General features: G+C 41.8%; 2 protein-coding genes across 3 annotated transcripts; one reads left to right on the top strand and one right to left on the bottom strand.

Annotated features, from left to right (window-relative positions):
* Positions 1 to 566: 566 nt before the first annotated feature.
* LOC131973474 (lysine-specific demethylase RSBN1L-like) lies at positions 567 to 11295 on the top strand. The gene is made up of 8 exons (XM_059335479.1): positions 567 to 1064; positions 1324 to 1449; positions 1886 to 2574; positions 6881 to 7018; positions 7153 to 7295; positions 7505 to 7672; positions 7782 to 7893; positions 8738 to 11295. Exons 1-8 carry the CDS (start codon positions 581 to 583, stop codon positions 10463 to 10465), a joined length of 3588 nt encoding a protein of 1195 aa, XP_059191462.1. The 5' UTR covers positions 567 to 580; the 3' UTR covers positions 10466 to 11295.
* A 580-nt stretch (positions 11296 to 11875) lies between these two features.
* On the bottom strand, positions 11876 to 13880 carry tmem60 (transmembrane protein 60). 2 transcript variants are annotated; one of them, XM_059335481.1, is made up of 2 exons: positions 13673 to 13880; positions 11876 to 13415 (listed from the first exon to the last, which is right to left on the bottom strand). In XM_059335481.1, the coding sequence occupies exon 2, from the start codon at positions 13318 to 13320 to the stop codon at positions 12916 to 12918; it is 405 nt and encodes a 134-aa protein (XP_059191464.1). In that variant the 5' UTR covers positions 13321 to 13415; positions 13673 to 13880; the 3' UTR covers positions 11876 to 12915. The 2 variants fall into 2 exon arrangements, with proteins under 2 accessions (XP_059191464.1, XP_059191463.1); XM_059335480.1 differs by having other exon boundaries at positions 11876 to 13373; positions 13673 to 13878.
* Between the last annotated feature and the right edge of the window lie 435 nt (positions 13881 to 14315).

The raw sequence follows: 14315 nt of genomic DNA, 5'->3' as shown, positions 1-14315 counted from the left end.
AGAGCTGACTCCAAAAAGCAGTGCGACAATAAATAAAATATATATAAAATATACAAAATAAACATAAACATACATAGGCAAGTAAATGTAAAGAAAAATATATACGATATAATGTAAACATAGGCAAGAAAGGGAGGTAAGGTGCACAGTCTTCAATTCAGTTTGCCAGAAGCAGATATGATGCTATGCAGTGTTCATTAATGTATTGCACGTATTCTGCTTTTATTGCATTTTTCATAGCGCCCCAGCGTTGTTGGAATCGGGGTTGTACCACATTTTTACGTTTTTCATCCACATTTGATAGCAGACTGATGACAAACCCAGAAGAGCAAAACTGACTAATGACTGAGATCATGAATGCCCCCTTCTGTCGGCAGGCCTCCCCGCTCCTCTCATGGTAATGTGTAGTGTATGTGCGCAGTGAGGAGTACAGTGCTGTGTCTTGTCCTGCAGGCTGTAAACAGTCTGCTGCTCTGCTCTCCCTCCTCCGTGCGTCAGTTACGTAGCCCGCTGAACCCCGCCCCCGGCCTGGCTCTCACGCACCAGTTACGTCTGACCGTAAAAAATAGAAACTTCCAAGATGGCCGAGGCCGTGGACTCCATGCATTTCGCAGCAAACAGCAAAACAAATTCCCCTAAACCCCTGATAGCTAAACGGCCGCCGGAGAGCCGACCACAGTCTTCCAGCGACATTTACCCACCGCCCCCCAAGAAGGTCCGGGTGGAGGAGAAGGGCCTGAAGCACAGGAAACTGAACGGAGAGGTGTGCGCAGGGGAAAAACACAACGGGAAGCAGAGTTGTGGGAGCCCAGCGAAATGGAGTTTCGGCCCGGCCAAGGCGAGCCACTCCACCGCCGCCGCGGTGCCAACGACTCCCGCTCGGAAAATCTTCAAAATCAGCAACTTCCTCGCCTCGCCTCACAAAGTGAAAAAGGCGAAAGAGAAACGGCACAAGGAGAAAAGCAGTGAAGCGCAGCGGAGCTCCGCCGCTGGTGTGGAGAGAGTGAGCCCAGCTAGCTGCCATACAAAGACCGAGAACGGCGACGTGAAAATGCTACAGAGAGGTAGGACAACACAGCCAGCCTGCTCCCTACTCAACCCCGTTACACCACTTTATGTTCAAATTCAAGTCTGTAGGGCAAGCAACACTGCAATAAAACGATGAACTTAATTATTACATAATATTCTCCACCACAGGCCCCAGTATTTATTAGGCCCAGATGGTGATATATACACGTGGAAATGTTTGTTCGTCAGTTATGTTGCTCAGCATGGATGTAGCAGCATTTCACCTCACTCTGTCTCCTCTTGTGCTCCTCTCAGATCACCATGTGAAGGAGAAAGACCGGGAGAAGAAGAAGGAAAAGAGCAAAGAGTGGAAAAATCACAATTTGCCACCTGTCCATGACATTGCAAGAGAGAACGGAGACGTGATTTCTCCACAGAAAGGTAGGCATGACATGCAGCGTTGGTTAGATTGGGATGAAAAGTGTTCTTTTTTTTTCATTATTTTGAGATAACTTTGAATTGAATATATCTTAAAAATGTTGCCATGCTGGAGGTGTGGCTGAGGCCCCTTGCTCAAGTCACCTCTAATTGTGGGAAATAAATCAAATATGAAAATATTTTTAATTAACTATTGATTTAAAAAAAAAAAAATGCCATAATTTATAGGTCACGCAAATTACAACCCATCGCCATTCATTAATATACAGTTACATTAAAACTTAACATAGTTCGACAAATGTGCTTACTTTTGCACAAAGTTGTCAAAGTTCACATGTTATCTTAAGTATATAAAACTGTTACTTTTCCACTTCTATTAACCCTCAACATGATGCATAACATTGTACTTATTGTAAAAATGTTTTATCCTCCTTTATAGAGTCTAAGGAGAAGCCCAAAGCTGGTTCTGAGGAAGACCTCCTGCTGAAGAAAATCAAGAAGAAGAAGAAAAAGAAGCACAAAGATGGCGAGCGGGTGAAGGAGAGGCACAGCCGACCCAAAATGTATCATCGGTCATGCCAGACGGTGTGTACAGGAGTGTCTCTGGGTCCGCCCGAGTTCCTCAGTCGAATCAACGGGAACAACAGCATGAACAGCAGCAGTCTACTCCACACCACCGCAGCGCCACAACAACACCAACAGGATTTTCCTATTAGTGCTGCTACCTCTTCTTCCATCTCCTCCATGGTCAGGGACAGGCTCAGCTACAGCTCCCCGCTCCACTGCACCCTAGCGCCGGGTCTTTCAGGTCTAGAGTTTGGCCGTCTGATCCACATCGAGCAGCAGGCCAACGGAGGAGCATCTGTGGCGCACGCCTACACCGAGCAGCTCTCCTGTCTGTCTCCAGCTGAGATGCAGCGTTTCGCCCAGGAGTTTGTCACCCTCTCCTTCAGCGAGGACGAGGCCCAGGCTGCATGTTTTGTGATGGGAATCATCCATGGAGCGGCATCCTACCTCCCAGACTTCCTGGACTACTTCTCCTACAAGTTCCCCAACGCCCCAGTAAAGATGGAGGTGCTCGGGAAGAAGGACATAGAGACGACAACCATGGTCAACTTCCACACTCAGGTAAGATTTTAGTTTTTTTGTATTATTTCCCCTCTCTGCAGTGGGCAACACAGTTCGAAGGCTCAGTGCGTTAGAAGAAGCTGAACTCTCCTCAAAGTGTCAGTTTGTAGTCTGGAGGTGTGAGCAGCACAGATTCCACTGCTACAAGCCGAGACAACACATCAACAGTTTTTTGTAAATGATCTGTGTGTCAGTCTTTGTCCAAGCTGTTGATGGAGAGAGAGCTCATCACTCTGCCTCCAACCGTCTTTACTCCTGTGTTCAGAGGGTTTCAGCGTCAAGGTTGACTTGTGCAGCAGTAAGGCCTAATGGTTTGTGTCATGTTGTACGTCACTTAACATAATGGTTCCTCAAAACATTTCTCTGAGAGAGTGTAGAGGCACTTTCACTTAGAGTTTTTCTTTTATGTCAGCCTCTAAAGACACTACTGAGGAAAGCTTAATTGTTTATGAGTTTAAAAAGGTTATCGTGTGACTTGATTTGAATCATGTTGCTGTTGTCTCTTCCTGACAATTGTGAGCGATGCTCTTGAGTCTGGCTTTCACTTGGTTGTGTTCAGACTTTCTGGTCGCTTTTCTTTTCTAGATTTTAAATATCTCTTTGACTTCTTAATTTCAAACAGAAAGTCAAACTACTTTAAAAATCTAAATCAAATCTAAAAACCTGTGGTATTAGTTGATTTGACGAGAGAAAAATAGGACTTAGACGAGCACAGATAAGAAAACTCATTTTGAACACCAGTAAAGACTGCTCGGTCTGAGATAAGTTGTTAGTTTTTTTATAAAGCATTTGTCTTTGATTGATTGTAAGGAGGACCTTTCAAATATAGCAAGATTTGTAATCAAAAAGTTGAGAGAACAAATTCAGCTCAGGAAAATGTGAAATTATTCAACCCAGGGACCCCTCACTGAGAAGAAAATGTTCCCATGGTCTCCCTCCTGATCGCACTGATATTCAAGTGCTTTGTAATCAGATATTGCTTCAGCTTGTCTGCCATCATGACTTCCTCCGCTACCAACATAAGGCAGATGGTGCATTTCATCCTGTTGCTGTTTTCAATACAACCAAACTCGAGGCAACTGTCGGCATATTTTTTTAATTTGGCCAGTTTGGGCCTTACATCGCTTGATATTGACAGCATTGAGATGGTTCAGCAGTCAGTTTCCCTGATTAATGACTGTTTGTCGTTTGAATGACGTCAGAATCTAGAGAATATCTGCTGGCATTAACCTTACATGTGGAAGTAACTGATACAGATTATAGAGCTGGGGGATGAGGAAGATATGTATTTATCATATGTATTTTTTCACATCACTGTGTCCGGGGGAAAACAGCGGCTAAACTGTGTTGTGGCAATATTTACATCGTTTGGACAACACTTTACATTTAGATCCTGGCGTCCTGGGAGTCGAAGAATTTCATAGACACTATTTTATTGAATTTCTGGAAAACATGCTATAGTATACAGATGCATCTCAATAAGTTAGTATATCATAGAAAGTTTATTTATGTCAGTAATTCAATTCAAAAAGTGGAAATAACACATTATATAGATCCATTACTCACAGACCGAAATATTTCATGTCTTAATTTGTTTAATTTCTTCTAATTATAGTAATTACGGCTTACATTTAATGAAGACCTAAAATTCAGTATCTCAAATAATTTGAATATTAAAAAAAGACCAATTTTAAAAAGTATGTTTCATATGGAAATGTTGGCCTCTGAAAAGTATGTCCATCTATATGACTCAATACTTGGTTCGGGCTATTTGACTTGAACTACTGGAAATGGACTTTTCCATCATATTCTAATGTATTGAGATGCACCTGTGTATATAAAATTATAAATTAAATTAAATGACCTATGTAAGGATGGAAGATTTTCCGTTTTGCCCATGCCCTACAGGATTACATGTATTTTACTGCATCACTTGGCTCAACAGCCTGAAATATTCACTTTTTTGGTAGATACACATTTTCTCAGTGTTTTGTTCCTGTGAGTTGTGTGTCACAAAGCCCAGTGGTCTTCTTTCTCACTTTGAGAATCAGTTTTAGAGCATCCCAAACAACATCTTGAAATGCTGCAGCTTTCGTTTTTGCGTTTGTTTTTTTGTGTTCTCTGTTTCAACAATCTTTATTGTTTATACATGGTAAACAAAGCCATGTACACTTTAAGAGAAAGGACAAAGCAAAGATTACTATAAATACAATTTACAAAAGATGAAAACAAATAGGCCACAATTTCTTTTGCTGTGTTTGGAGGAGGTGGTGGTGACTGGTGGAGAGACCATGTGTTGGGTGTCCGTGCTCCTTCTTTGTCCTGGGATAGGTTTAATGCATAGTTAGGTGTCAATGTTCTGCAGGAAAAGAAATCTTCCACAGAAAAATTGAATTAGAAAGACTGGTGTGCATCTGCAGAGAGTAGAATAGAGCAGTGTTGGTCTAGTTTGGCCTACTCTGCTCTCAAGAGACAATTTTTATGAACAACTGTCTTTTTTCAATGTTAACACTTTGGCTGTAGTTAAGTAAACACTCGCAGGGCCATATTAATTCTGTCAGCATCTGGTGTCATTATCTGTCTTTGTTGAAAGGCTAACATTAAATTCAGACTCCCACTGTTGTTATCACATCTCCCACTTGCAGTGTGGTGCACCTCGTATTAAACGGGTTATACTTTTTATTCATACTTTAATTGCTTGTTATTTGTAACATTTCTAACATGGAAGCTCTGTCTTTATGAAAAATAGTTGCACCTTTTGGGTACAAAACCCTTTTAGATTATTTTATTTTTAATTTTTTAACATAGTAACCAGTACTGTGCACTTTCATTCATGGGTTGCACCATCATGTGTACTCAGATTTTACATGTATATTTTTATATTTTCCTGTTTGTGTAAGGAGAACCTTTAATATCCCAGATGGGTGAGTTGGCTCAGTCAATAATGATAAACACAGAAAAGCCCAGCTATGACTAACAATAAAAAAGTACAGCTGCACACGACCAATGTCATTATGTTAATTTTCACCAAAGTCATAGAGAGAAAGCAAAAAGCCAGAAACCCTGTTGCATCTACAGCTACTAAATGGGTCCAATTACATTTAGTTTAAAAAGCCGATAAATTGTGGAACAATAGACCTCATATACTTTTTAGTGTCTTATCTAGGGAGATAAAAACCTCCATCCTGATGGAAGCAAATTAAACTTGTGTAAAGTGTGCTGGGATGACCTGAGCTTTCTATGTTTTTAATTTGTTGATATCACTGTTTGTAAAAAAAAATGTTTATGTACATATCATGTGTATTTAATTTACCATGTAAACACGGCATCTTTTGCCCCACAATTTTCATTGGGATTAATAAAGTTTTATTTAATACATTATAAGTAAACAGGTGTTAGGCACATTATCATCAACACCCTTACCATCTTCTGTAATCCCTCAAACAAAAACACAATACATTTGATGCATATTGCAGTAAGAAAACACCATAATCCAACTAAAGCTTCACAGTGATCAGAGTTCGATCACCCTGATTCTGACACATAAAAGTTAATTTGTTCTGAGGCATCAGTCCTGCTTTATCAAAGCTCATTCACGCTGTTGAAGTGGACTGTGATCCTGAGGTTGGATTTTGTTGTCAGTTAGTCCGGTTGTCTAGATTCGTTCGTGTTATCCACAGTGTTTGACGTTCTCTGCTGGTTTACTTCATTTCTCAGCGAGACCGTCTTTATTTGCAGTTTTTATTACCTCCGCCATAGTAGTTATCTCTTGGCTTCAGTTTGTCTTTTTGTCAGCAGGATTACAGTAAAACTACTGGACCCATTTTACTGTTACTTGGTGGAAAGGTAAAGCACGGGCCGAGGAGGAGCCCATTACATTTTGGAGCGGGTCCAGGTCACAGGGCAGATACACAAATTATTTTTCACTTCTGTTAACATTACGAGATAGGGAATGGCTTTGGTGGAGTTCTGCACCTTACAAGAACCTTTCTAGTTTTTTGTTGTGTGTTAACATTTGCCTCTCTTGATGACTGTCTTGTGTGTGGAGGTCTTTGAAAGACCCAGATATTCGGATTTATGGCAAACAGATGCAGATGTTACTCTTAATGTGTCCTTTATTAAAGGCAGGTGCACTGGAAAGGTCACACTATTTATGAGATGGACATGTTCTATAAAAGATGCATATGATTTTATTAAAATCGTCTCAGCTGTAAAGTACATGTCAGGTTAAGTTGTGGAGATTGTGGATATTATGATATCTTTCGGGTGAGGGTCTGACCTGTGTTCCCTGTGGTCCTTCCTGCAGGTGAAGCGGACATATTCCCAGGGAACATACCGTGCCGGGGCCATGCGGCAGGTCAGTCTGGTCGGTGCTGTGGACGAGGAGGTTGGAGACTACTTCCCAGAGTTCATCAACATGTTAGAGGAATCTCCCTTTCTGGAGGTTAGTGTTTGTTATGTTTTCATGTGTACACACCCCTACAGCCATTGGACGTGTGAGCGTCTGTCTCTCATTTCCCCGTGTATGGCTATGAGTCATTATGTAACTCGGAAATTTCTCACACTATGTTTATTCAGCGGACTCTGCCCTGGGGAACGTTCTCCAGTCTGCGGCTGCAGAGCCCCACTGAGAGCGACGATGGCCCCATTATGTGGGTCAGACCAGGAGAACAGATGATCCCTATGGCAGACATGCCAAAATCACCCTTCAAAAGGAAAAGGTGGGTTGACATATTGAGTCTGTAAATGTATGCAAGTGCGCAGCTGTTATCGTATCGCCAACATCTGCACTTTCAAAAGAAATAGTTTGAAGTGAAGCTGTTGTAGCAAAACGAGTGAAATACTTACTGCTTATCTCTCAGCTCCACATGCCATGTTCAGGTACTTAACCATGCCTTGAACATGTCCTGACTGAATAATTGTGTTTCAGGTCCACCAATGAGATAAAGAACCTGCAGTATCTACCCAGAGCCAGTGAGCCCAGGGAGATGCTGTTTGAGGACCGGACGAGAGCCCACGCTGACCACATCGGTCAGGGGTTCGAGAGACAAACTACTGCTGCTGTAGGTGTGCTGAAGGCCGTGCGCTGCGGAGAGGAGTAAGTACACAGTGGCATCTTTTTACCTAGCCACATAGAGTAAGCACAGATATTTGCATAGAATAGCAACCTCAGATCTGTAAACAGGACTTGTGTATTGTCTTTACAGCAGTGACGCTCCTGCCCGGATCACCAAAGACGTTGTGTGTTTCCACGCTGCAGATTTCCCAGATGTGGTCATGAGGCTGCAGCTGGACCTTCACGAACCTCCCCTGTCTCAGGTGGGTCAGTTATTAGTCTTGCTCAGTATGATGCAGTGGTATGAATATGATGTGAGAGCATTTCTCTTTGTTTGATTAAATTATAAGTAAAGTCAGGCTCTTGGTGTCCAATAGGCAGTGACCGTGAGAAATATAATGTTATTTTCTGATTGTTTCACAGCGGTTAGGTTCTCAAGTACAAATAAATAACTAACAAACTCTCTGATTCCTCTGCATTTCATTACATCCAACGTGAATCAGTAAATACCATGCAGGAGTAAATTGTTGTTTCAGTGAGACAAGGTTTTTGGGGGAGTTTTTTGGTTGCATGCTCTATGGAAACACAGAAAACAATGGGCTATGGGAATGTTTTATTTCCTAGAAAAGTAGTTGTGGGACCAAAACCAGGAACTTCTTGGTTGACACACGGCTCTAGTAGAGCATTAGACAGATATTCTCCTCAGGAAACCAAAAATGAAGCTCTGAGGGTGAATATTGGGATTTTGCCAGGTGGCTAACTTCAAAACATTAAGGATAATGTTGTGTTGTGTCTGCCGAATGTGTATACACTCTGTTACCTAACATTTTCAGCATATTCTTATAAGGTTATAATATGTCAAAGTTATATTTACATTTTGTTGCATTGTCCCCTGTCAAATATGTAGCTTAGCTGCAAAACAAGAAAACCCGGAGCTTTTCTTTGATCTCTTGTATATCACTTCATCTTTTGGTAATCAATTAGTAGAACAGAGGAATTTTGTGATCAGATTATGTTGATGTTTACCTTCTACGATGCAATAATTAAACTTTTTTCTGATATTTAAGAATTACTGAATCTCATGTGTTCCTGTCACTCCCTCCACAGTGTGTACAGTGGATCGATGATGCCAAGCTGAACCAGCTAAGGAGGGAGGGGATCCGATATGCTCGAATACAACTCTACCACAATGACATCTACTTTATTCCCAGAGGAGTCGTTCACCAGTTCAAAACTGTGGCTGCTGTCTGCAGTCTGGCCTGGCACATCCGACTCAAGCAGTATCACCAACACGAAGAGAAGGAGGAGGAGGAAGAGGTGGAGGAAGAGAAGTGCGCACCTAGAGAAGAAACACTTCATATCAAAGAAGAAGAAGAAGAGGAGGAGGAGGAGGAGGAGGAGGAGGAGGAGGAAGACGAGGAGGTCGAGGCGAAGGAGTGTGAACCTGCTGTACAGACAGTGACAAAGCTGGAAGATGAGGACAAAGAGGAGGGGCCGGCCTCACAGAGTCCGACACAGATTTTCAAGGAGGAAGAGCAAGAGAACAGAGCCGAGATAAAGGGCTTGTCAACAACACAGTCTCTCCCCTTTGTCAAGAAGGAGAGAGATGAAGGTGCACTCACTCACACACTAATAGAGCCTAAAGCTGAGGAAGAGGAAAAAGAGGAAAGAAAGGGAGGGGGGGGCGGAGGTGCTGACACATGCCAGACACTGCAGAAGGGCCATGAGGAGGGTGGAGTGGACACTTCATCCTTAAAGTCACTACAGCAAATTAGGAAGGAGAATGATGTGGTGGACGAGAGGCAGCCGAAGACAAATGTTCCAGGTCAGGGTGTGAAAGAGAAAACTAAAGATAGTATAACAAGCATTTACAATACCCCACAAATCAAAAAGGAAAAAGATAAAGGAAAAAGAGAGAAAGATGAGAAGGAGAGGGCTAAAGAGAAGAAGGACAAGGAAAGGAGTAAAGAGAAGGAAAGGGATAAAAAGGAAAGGGGGAAAGACAGGGACAGAGAGAAGGACAGGGTGAGAGAGCAGGAGAAAGTTAAGGCCGAGGGAGGAAGAGAGGGCGCCATATCAACGCAGCCGTTGCCGCAGATAAGGAAAAAAGAGGACGAGGAGCGGACAAGAGAGGGCAGTAAAGCCTCTCAAACCCCCCAGCCGGCACAGAGAGACGAGAAGTGGGCCAAGGAGTGGGACTCAAAGACACAACCGCACGTCAAGAGAGAGAAGGAGCACGATAAAGACAGAGGAGCGTCTCACTTACGGCCGGACAGAGAGGAGGCTCGAGACGCCTGCTTGCATAAACACAAGTCTTCACATGGGAAGAAGGAGAAAAGCGGACACAGGGAGGGCAAGGAGGGCAACACATCAAGTACGCAGGGGGTGCAGGCAAAGTCAGGGAGAGAAGACATGAAGACAGGCACTCCCAAACCTGCAAACATTCAGGTTAAAAAAGATGGAAAGAAGGACAAAGACGTCAACAGCAAAGAGGAAAGGAAGAAGTCTGCCTCTGGTTCTGCACCACCAGAACACAAACCACCACGAACACTCATCACCTTTGACCTCTTTAAGCCGATGGAGGCTCACCAAACTCTGGCCCTTTCCTTCACAGACAGTCGGCCTAAGACCCACCATCACAGTGACTCTCGAGGCTCTTCCTCTAAATTCGTATCGGACAGTCGGACACTTGTGCCCTCTAAAAGCCCAAAAGCAAAGGACACTGTGCAGGGAAAACCTGCTACGCCCCTACAGGACACACGGCCACAGCAGCACTCGTTAAAACAGCCCCTTAAAACACACACACCCCAAACACAGAAAGACTTATTAATATGAATGTCTAGATGTCTAGTCTTCTTTTCTTTTTTTTTTACTGTACAACTTACGCCGAGGCTTTGTTAGAGTATTTGAAAATGCATCCTTCCTTCAAACATCAACTGGTCTTTTCCGATTTGTAACCAATGAGCGAGGTGCATTCCATTTCCCACTGACACAGCTACATTACTCCAGTGATGTAGTGAAAAGAGGATGCACTCTCCAAATATTTTATCAGTGCCTAAGAATGTAAGCTAAGTAGCTCACTTCACGTTTGTTAGCGAATGTATGTAGGCTCTATATAAAATGTTATGTGACCCATGTGTCAGTGCCTGTGCACTACTTAGCTTCGCTCTTAAAGCACCTATTTTAGGTACTGGACTAGCCAATCTGAAAACAACCATCCTTGCTTCCTGCTATAGGAATACTTTCGTTCACCGTTTGGGACACTGCAGCAAGTCACCGAGCTCCTGCTGAAACCCTCTTTGCCATGTTGCTTTAGTCGATGGGGTTTGTTGTTAATAACACTCCAAAAATCGGAGCAAGTAGTTGTTTTCAGACTGGACGTTGTTTGACTCACACAGGGCTGTAAATGATACTGTATGTACCAAAACTGTACAGTATAGATGTTATTAGCACCAATGTGAGAAAATGTATACAGAAATTGCATATATTTTTTGTAAGACAAGTTTTATTTTCCATAGAACTTATTTATATCATTTACTGTCTGTTTTTATTTGAAACCAATGTATGTGAAGATTTTGTTGTAAATACATTTTATTTCCTAAGATAAGACTTGGTAGTGTGATTTATACTCTGATCAGAACCTCTCAATAAATGGTTCAAAAATATTGACCTAGTCTTAATTTCTCTCCTGCATTTCACATCATTATGGTTTACTTTCATTTTGTGTTGATTTTGGTGGCACCTGTGGACAAAAGTGGTAATGTTTCCATAAGCACCACCTCCCTGCATTTGTTTTGCGAAAATAAGTAAATACAATTATTTTGAATCGTTTTCTTTTTAAAACACTGCTGTTTGCAGAGTGATGAGATAATATATCCATTTTGGCTATATGAGGTCAATAATTTGTAATGACAATGGTGACATAAGGCTTAACATAAATAATATTGATACAGATCTCATTATGTAATTCATAAATAAAACATTTTGGAGGACCGGTTAAGAATCGGTTTTAAATCCTTTCAAAACCCAAAATTATCTACCTCTGTTTAATGTCAATCATTGTCCCTTTTTTAAAAAAAATTAAATTTGTATCTTATTCTCAATGATCCAGCCCCAGTTTTAGCCATTAGCATTAAAGATAACATCAACATATTTATTCTCTTCAGAAAAATGTCTTCCAACTTAACGTTTTACCAGTAAGGATGTCATGTAGAGGTGTCAGTATTGAATTAAGACAGTTTGACAACCAGTTAAAAACTTGCTTTAATTGGCTTGGATCTAGATGATGTTGGTCCAACACTCAAAACTAGTGGATTGATTGCCATGAACTTTGGTGCCACAATAGTTGGTGTATATAGTTGGAGAAAGTAAAGAATTTACATTCAAATTGTGAGAGAGACATTCTTGGATGAGGACTGAAATAATTGTAATACATCATGTGTGTATCGTCACATAACTGCTTTGCAGAAATGGTCAGATAGTGATATACGATTAAACAGTGATTTCACAAACAGGTATAATATGGCTCAGTTGCACACAGTGCATGCTACTGCAGGTTGCATCATTTCATTCGGTCAACACAAATTCAGTGTCACAAGGATCCCACATCAGAAATTACTGCATTTGTGTGTACATATGTGCGGTCTCTCCGTAAATAGTGACTTAAAGTCTCACATTTAGTGTAGCAAGTAACTGATTTTGGATCACAATGGCAGAACGTGAGCAGGTTTAACAATAAAAATAAAAACTCTTATTACCCTTTAACCATTTCATTAAATTCTGCAGCCTAAAGATGAGCCAGAAGGCAGCGATGTGAATGCTCAAACAATGTGAAGGCTGGATTTATTCTAAAGATGCCAAACTGAAGACTGGTGTACCTTAATTCTTCCTTTTGAACAAAGATCTAATGCTGTCAAAGAATGACCCCAAATAAGCTCTTACTGTGGAAAGATTTCTGACTTCTTTCTGAATATTGCATATCGATTCCCAATCAAATACAAGTACACTTTCTTTTAAACCACACAATGCAGAACTCACTGGGATCCGTACAGCATGTCATTAAGTCTGCAATCTGCTGTGATTTAAATGTAACTTATAGCAGACACTGAATTTTATAGACATTGATGATGAAACTGTATTTATGTGGATCTGTCATGTCTGACTGTTACATGATCGACCTAATTAGGTCAGTATCTGCCCTGATACCAATCCAGTGGTTCAGATTGGTGCATCCCAAGCGAGAGAAAAAGTTTTTGTCCTCTGTGTTTACTGCAGAGTCCTCCGTTTCATTCCCTCCTGTAGTGGAAAACACTGTGTCCCAGCTCCACCAGTGCCCCACCCAGCAGCACCCACAGCGGGACACACACCACACTGACCCACATTTCGGTGAGCCTCTCCAGGCGGGAGCACAGTGTCAGACAGAAGGCCAGCTTCAGCAGCAGAGCTGTCAGGTACCACAGCCTCCTCTTCAGGCTCTGCTCCCCATCCCTGGGGTCAAAGTCCGGCTTGCAGCGCCCTGCCATCTTCACTATCAGCATGAGGATGAGGATGGTGTCAAAGGTCCAGACAGGAAGGAAGATGAGAAACCAGTTCCAGTGGATCTTAGAGTCTAGCTTGAGGACCAGCATGATGAGAAAGATCAGGGCAAAGATCCAGGAGAGGAGCACTCGCTGGGCCAGGGACATCTTCATCTACAGAGGACTGGCACAGAGCCAGTATCACCCACGCCCAGAGAGACTGAGGACTGCAGCCAAGGTGACACACACACACACACACACACACTGATCTGAGAACACACCAAAACACAACACAGGAAGCTCAACCAAATTATCTGATGGATGTATTGTCTGAAAATAGGATTTAACTTTAGTCACACATCAAAACTCCCTCCACTACCTTTCAGGTTTTTATAAATGTGTATCTCTGAGGAATAATTTTGCTGTTACTTCCACTTAGTGCAGACCGGAAGCTACTGTGTGTTGGCTGGCTATAGCTAACTTGCGAAACCCAAATAAAAACATTGTTCAGAGAAAGATGTCTTACCAAGTTCAACAGGAGAGCCAATCTCATTGAAGGACTGACTCTTTACCACCGGCAAAAATGTCAGCACTTTAAAAAAACGTGTTAGTTTTAACCTGAAAGCAGCTCAATAACAGCGAGGAGTACAGTGTAGTTAGCTCTTAGCTTTTAGCTTCTTTCAGCTCCGCCAGCAGTTACCAGCTCAAAGTTTCCGGTCAGTCTTTACAAAATAAAAGCATGGCAATTATATTTTATTGTGATATCTAACTGCATATTTTCCGGTACCTATTTTCAAAACAAAAGCATGATTCTTTTTCAGCTTATGTCTTTTATTTTGATATACAACTTCAGGTCTGGGAACTATCGAGGACACTGAGTTCATATTAATGCCAGGTCTATTTACTTTATTTCCTCTCCATAGCAACTGAACTGTAAGCACTGAAAGAAAGCTAAGAAGTGAACCTTGAGTTTAAAACATACAACTAAAAAACACTAAAGTAGAATACCAATATAATCCCTCTCAATCATCACTTCTGACCCAGTGGGGTTGAAAAAAATAATTAAAAAACCATACACATTCTGGTCCTTGGTGATTCCAGGGTTTTAGATTTGTTTTGTTTTTGTTTTCGAAGTTGTGAGTTGAGGTGGGGTTGGGAGGTACATTGGG

This window comes from Centropristis striata, chromosome 6 (genome assembly GCF_030273125.1).
Source record: "Centropristis striata isolate RG_2023a ecotype Rhode Island chromosome 6, C.striata_1.0, whole genome shotgun sequence".
In the NCBI taxonomy this organism is placed as follows: domain Eukaryota; kingdom Metazoa; phylum Chordata; class Actinopteri; order Perciformes; family Serranidae; genus Centropristis; species Centropristis striata.
The sequence above is the reverse complement of the archived record's forward strand: the minus strand, read 5'-3'. Positions and strand labels throughout refer to the sequence as shown.

Bases quoted from the DNA above. Each gene is read 5' to 3' on its own strand.
- LOC131973474 (XM_059335479.1), top strand. From the start codon at position 581: ATGGCCGAGGCCGTGGACTCCATGCATTTCGCAGCAAACAGCAAAACA. The intron at 1,065-1,323 runs GTAGGACAACAC...TGCTCCTCTCAG, and splicing joins CGTGAAAATGCTACAGAGAG to ATCACCATGTGAAGGAGAAA. The intron at 1,450-1,885 runs GTAGGCATGACA...CCTCCTTTATAG, and splicing joins CGTGATTTCTCCACAGAAAG to AGTCTAAGGAGAAGCCCAAA.
- tmem60 (XM_059335481.1), bottom strand. From the start codon at position 13,320: ATGAAGATGTCCCTGGCCCAGCGAGTGCTCCTCTCCTGGATCTTTGCC.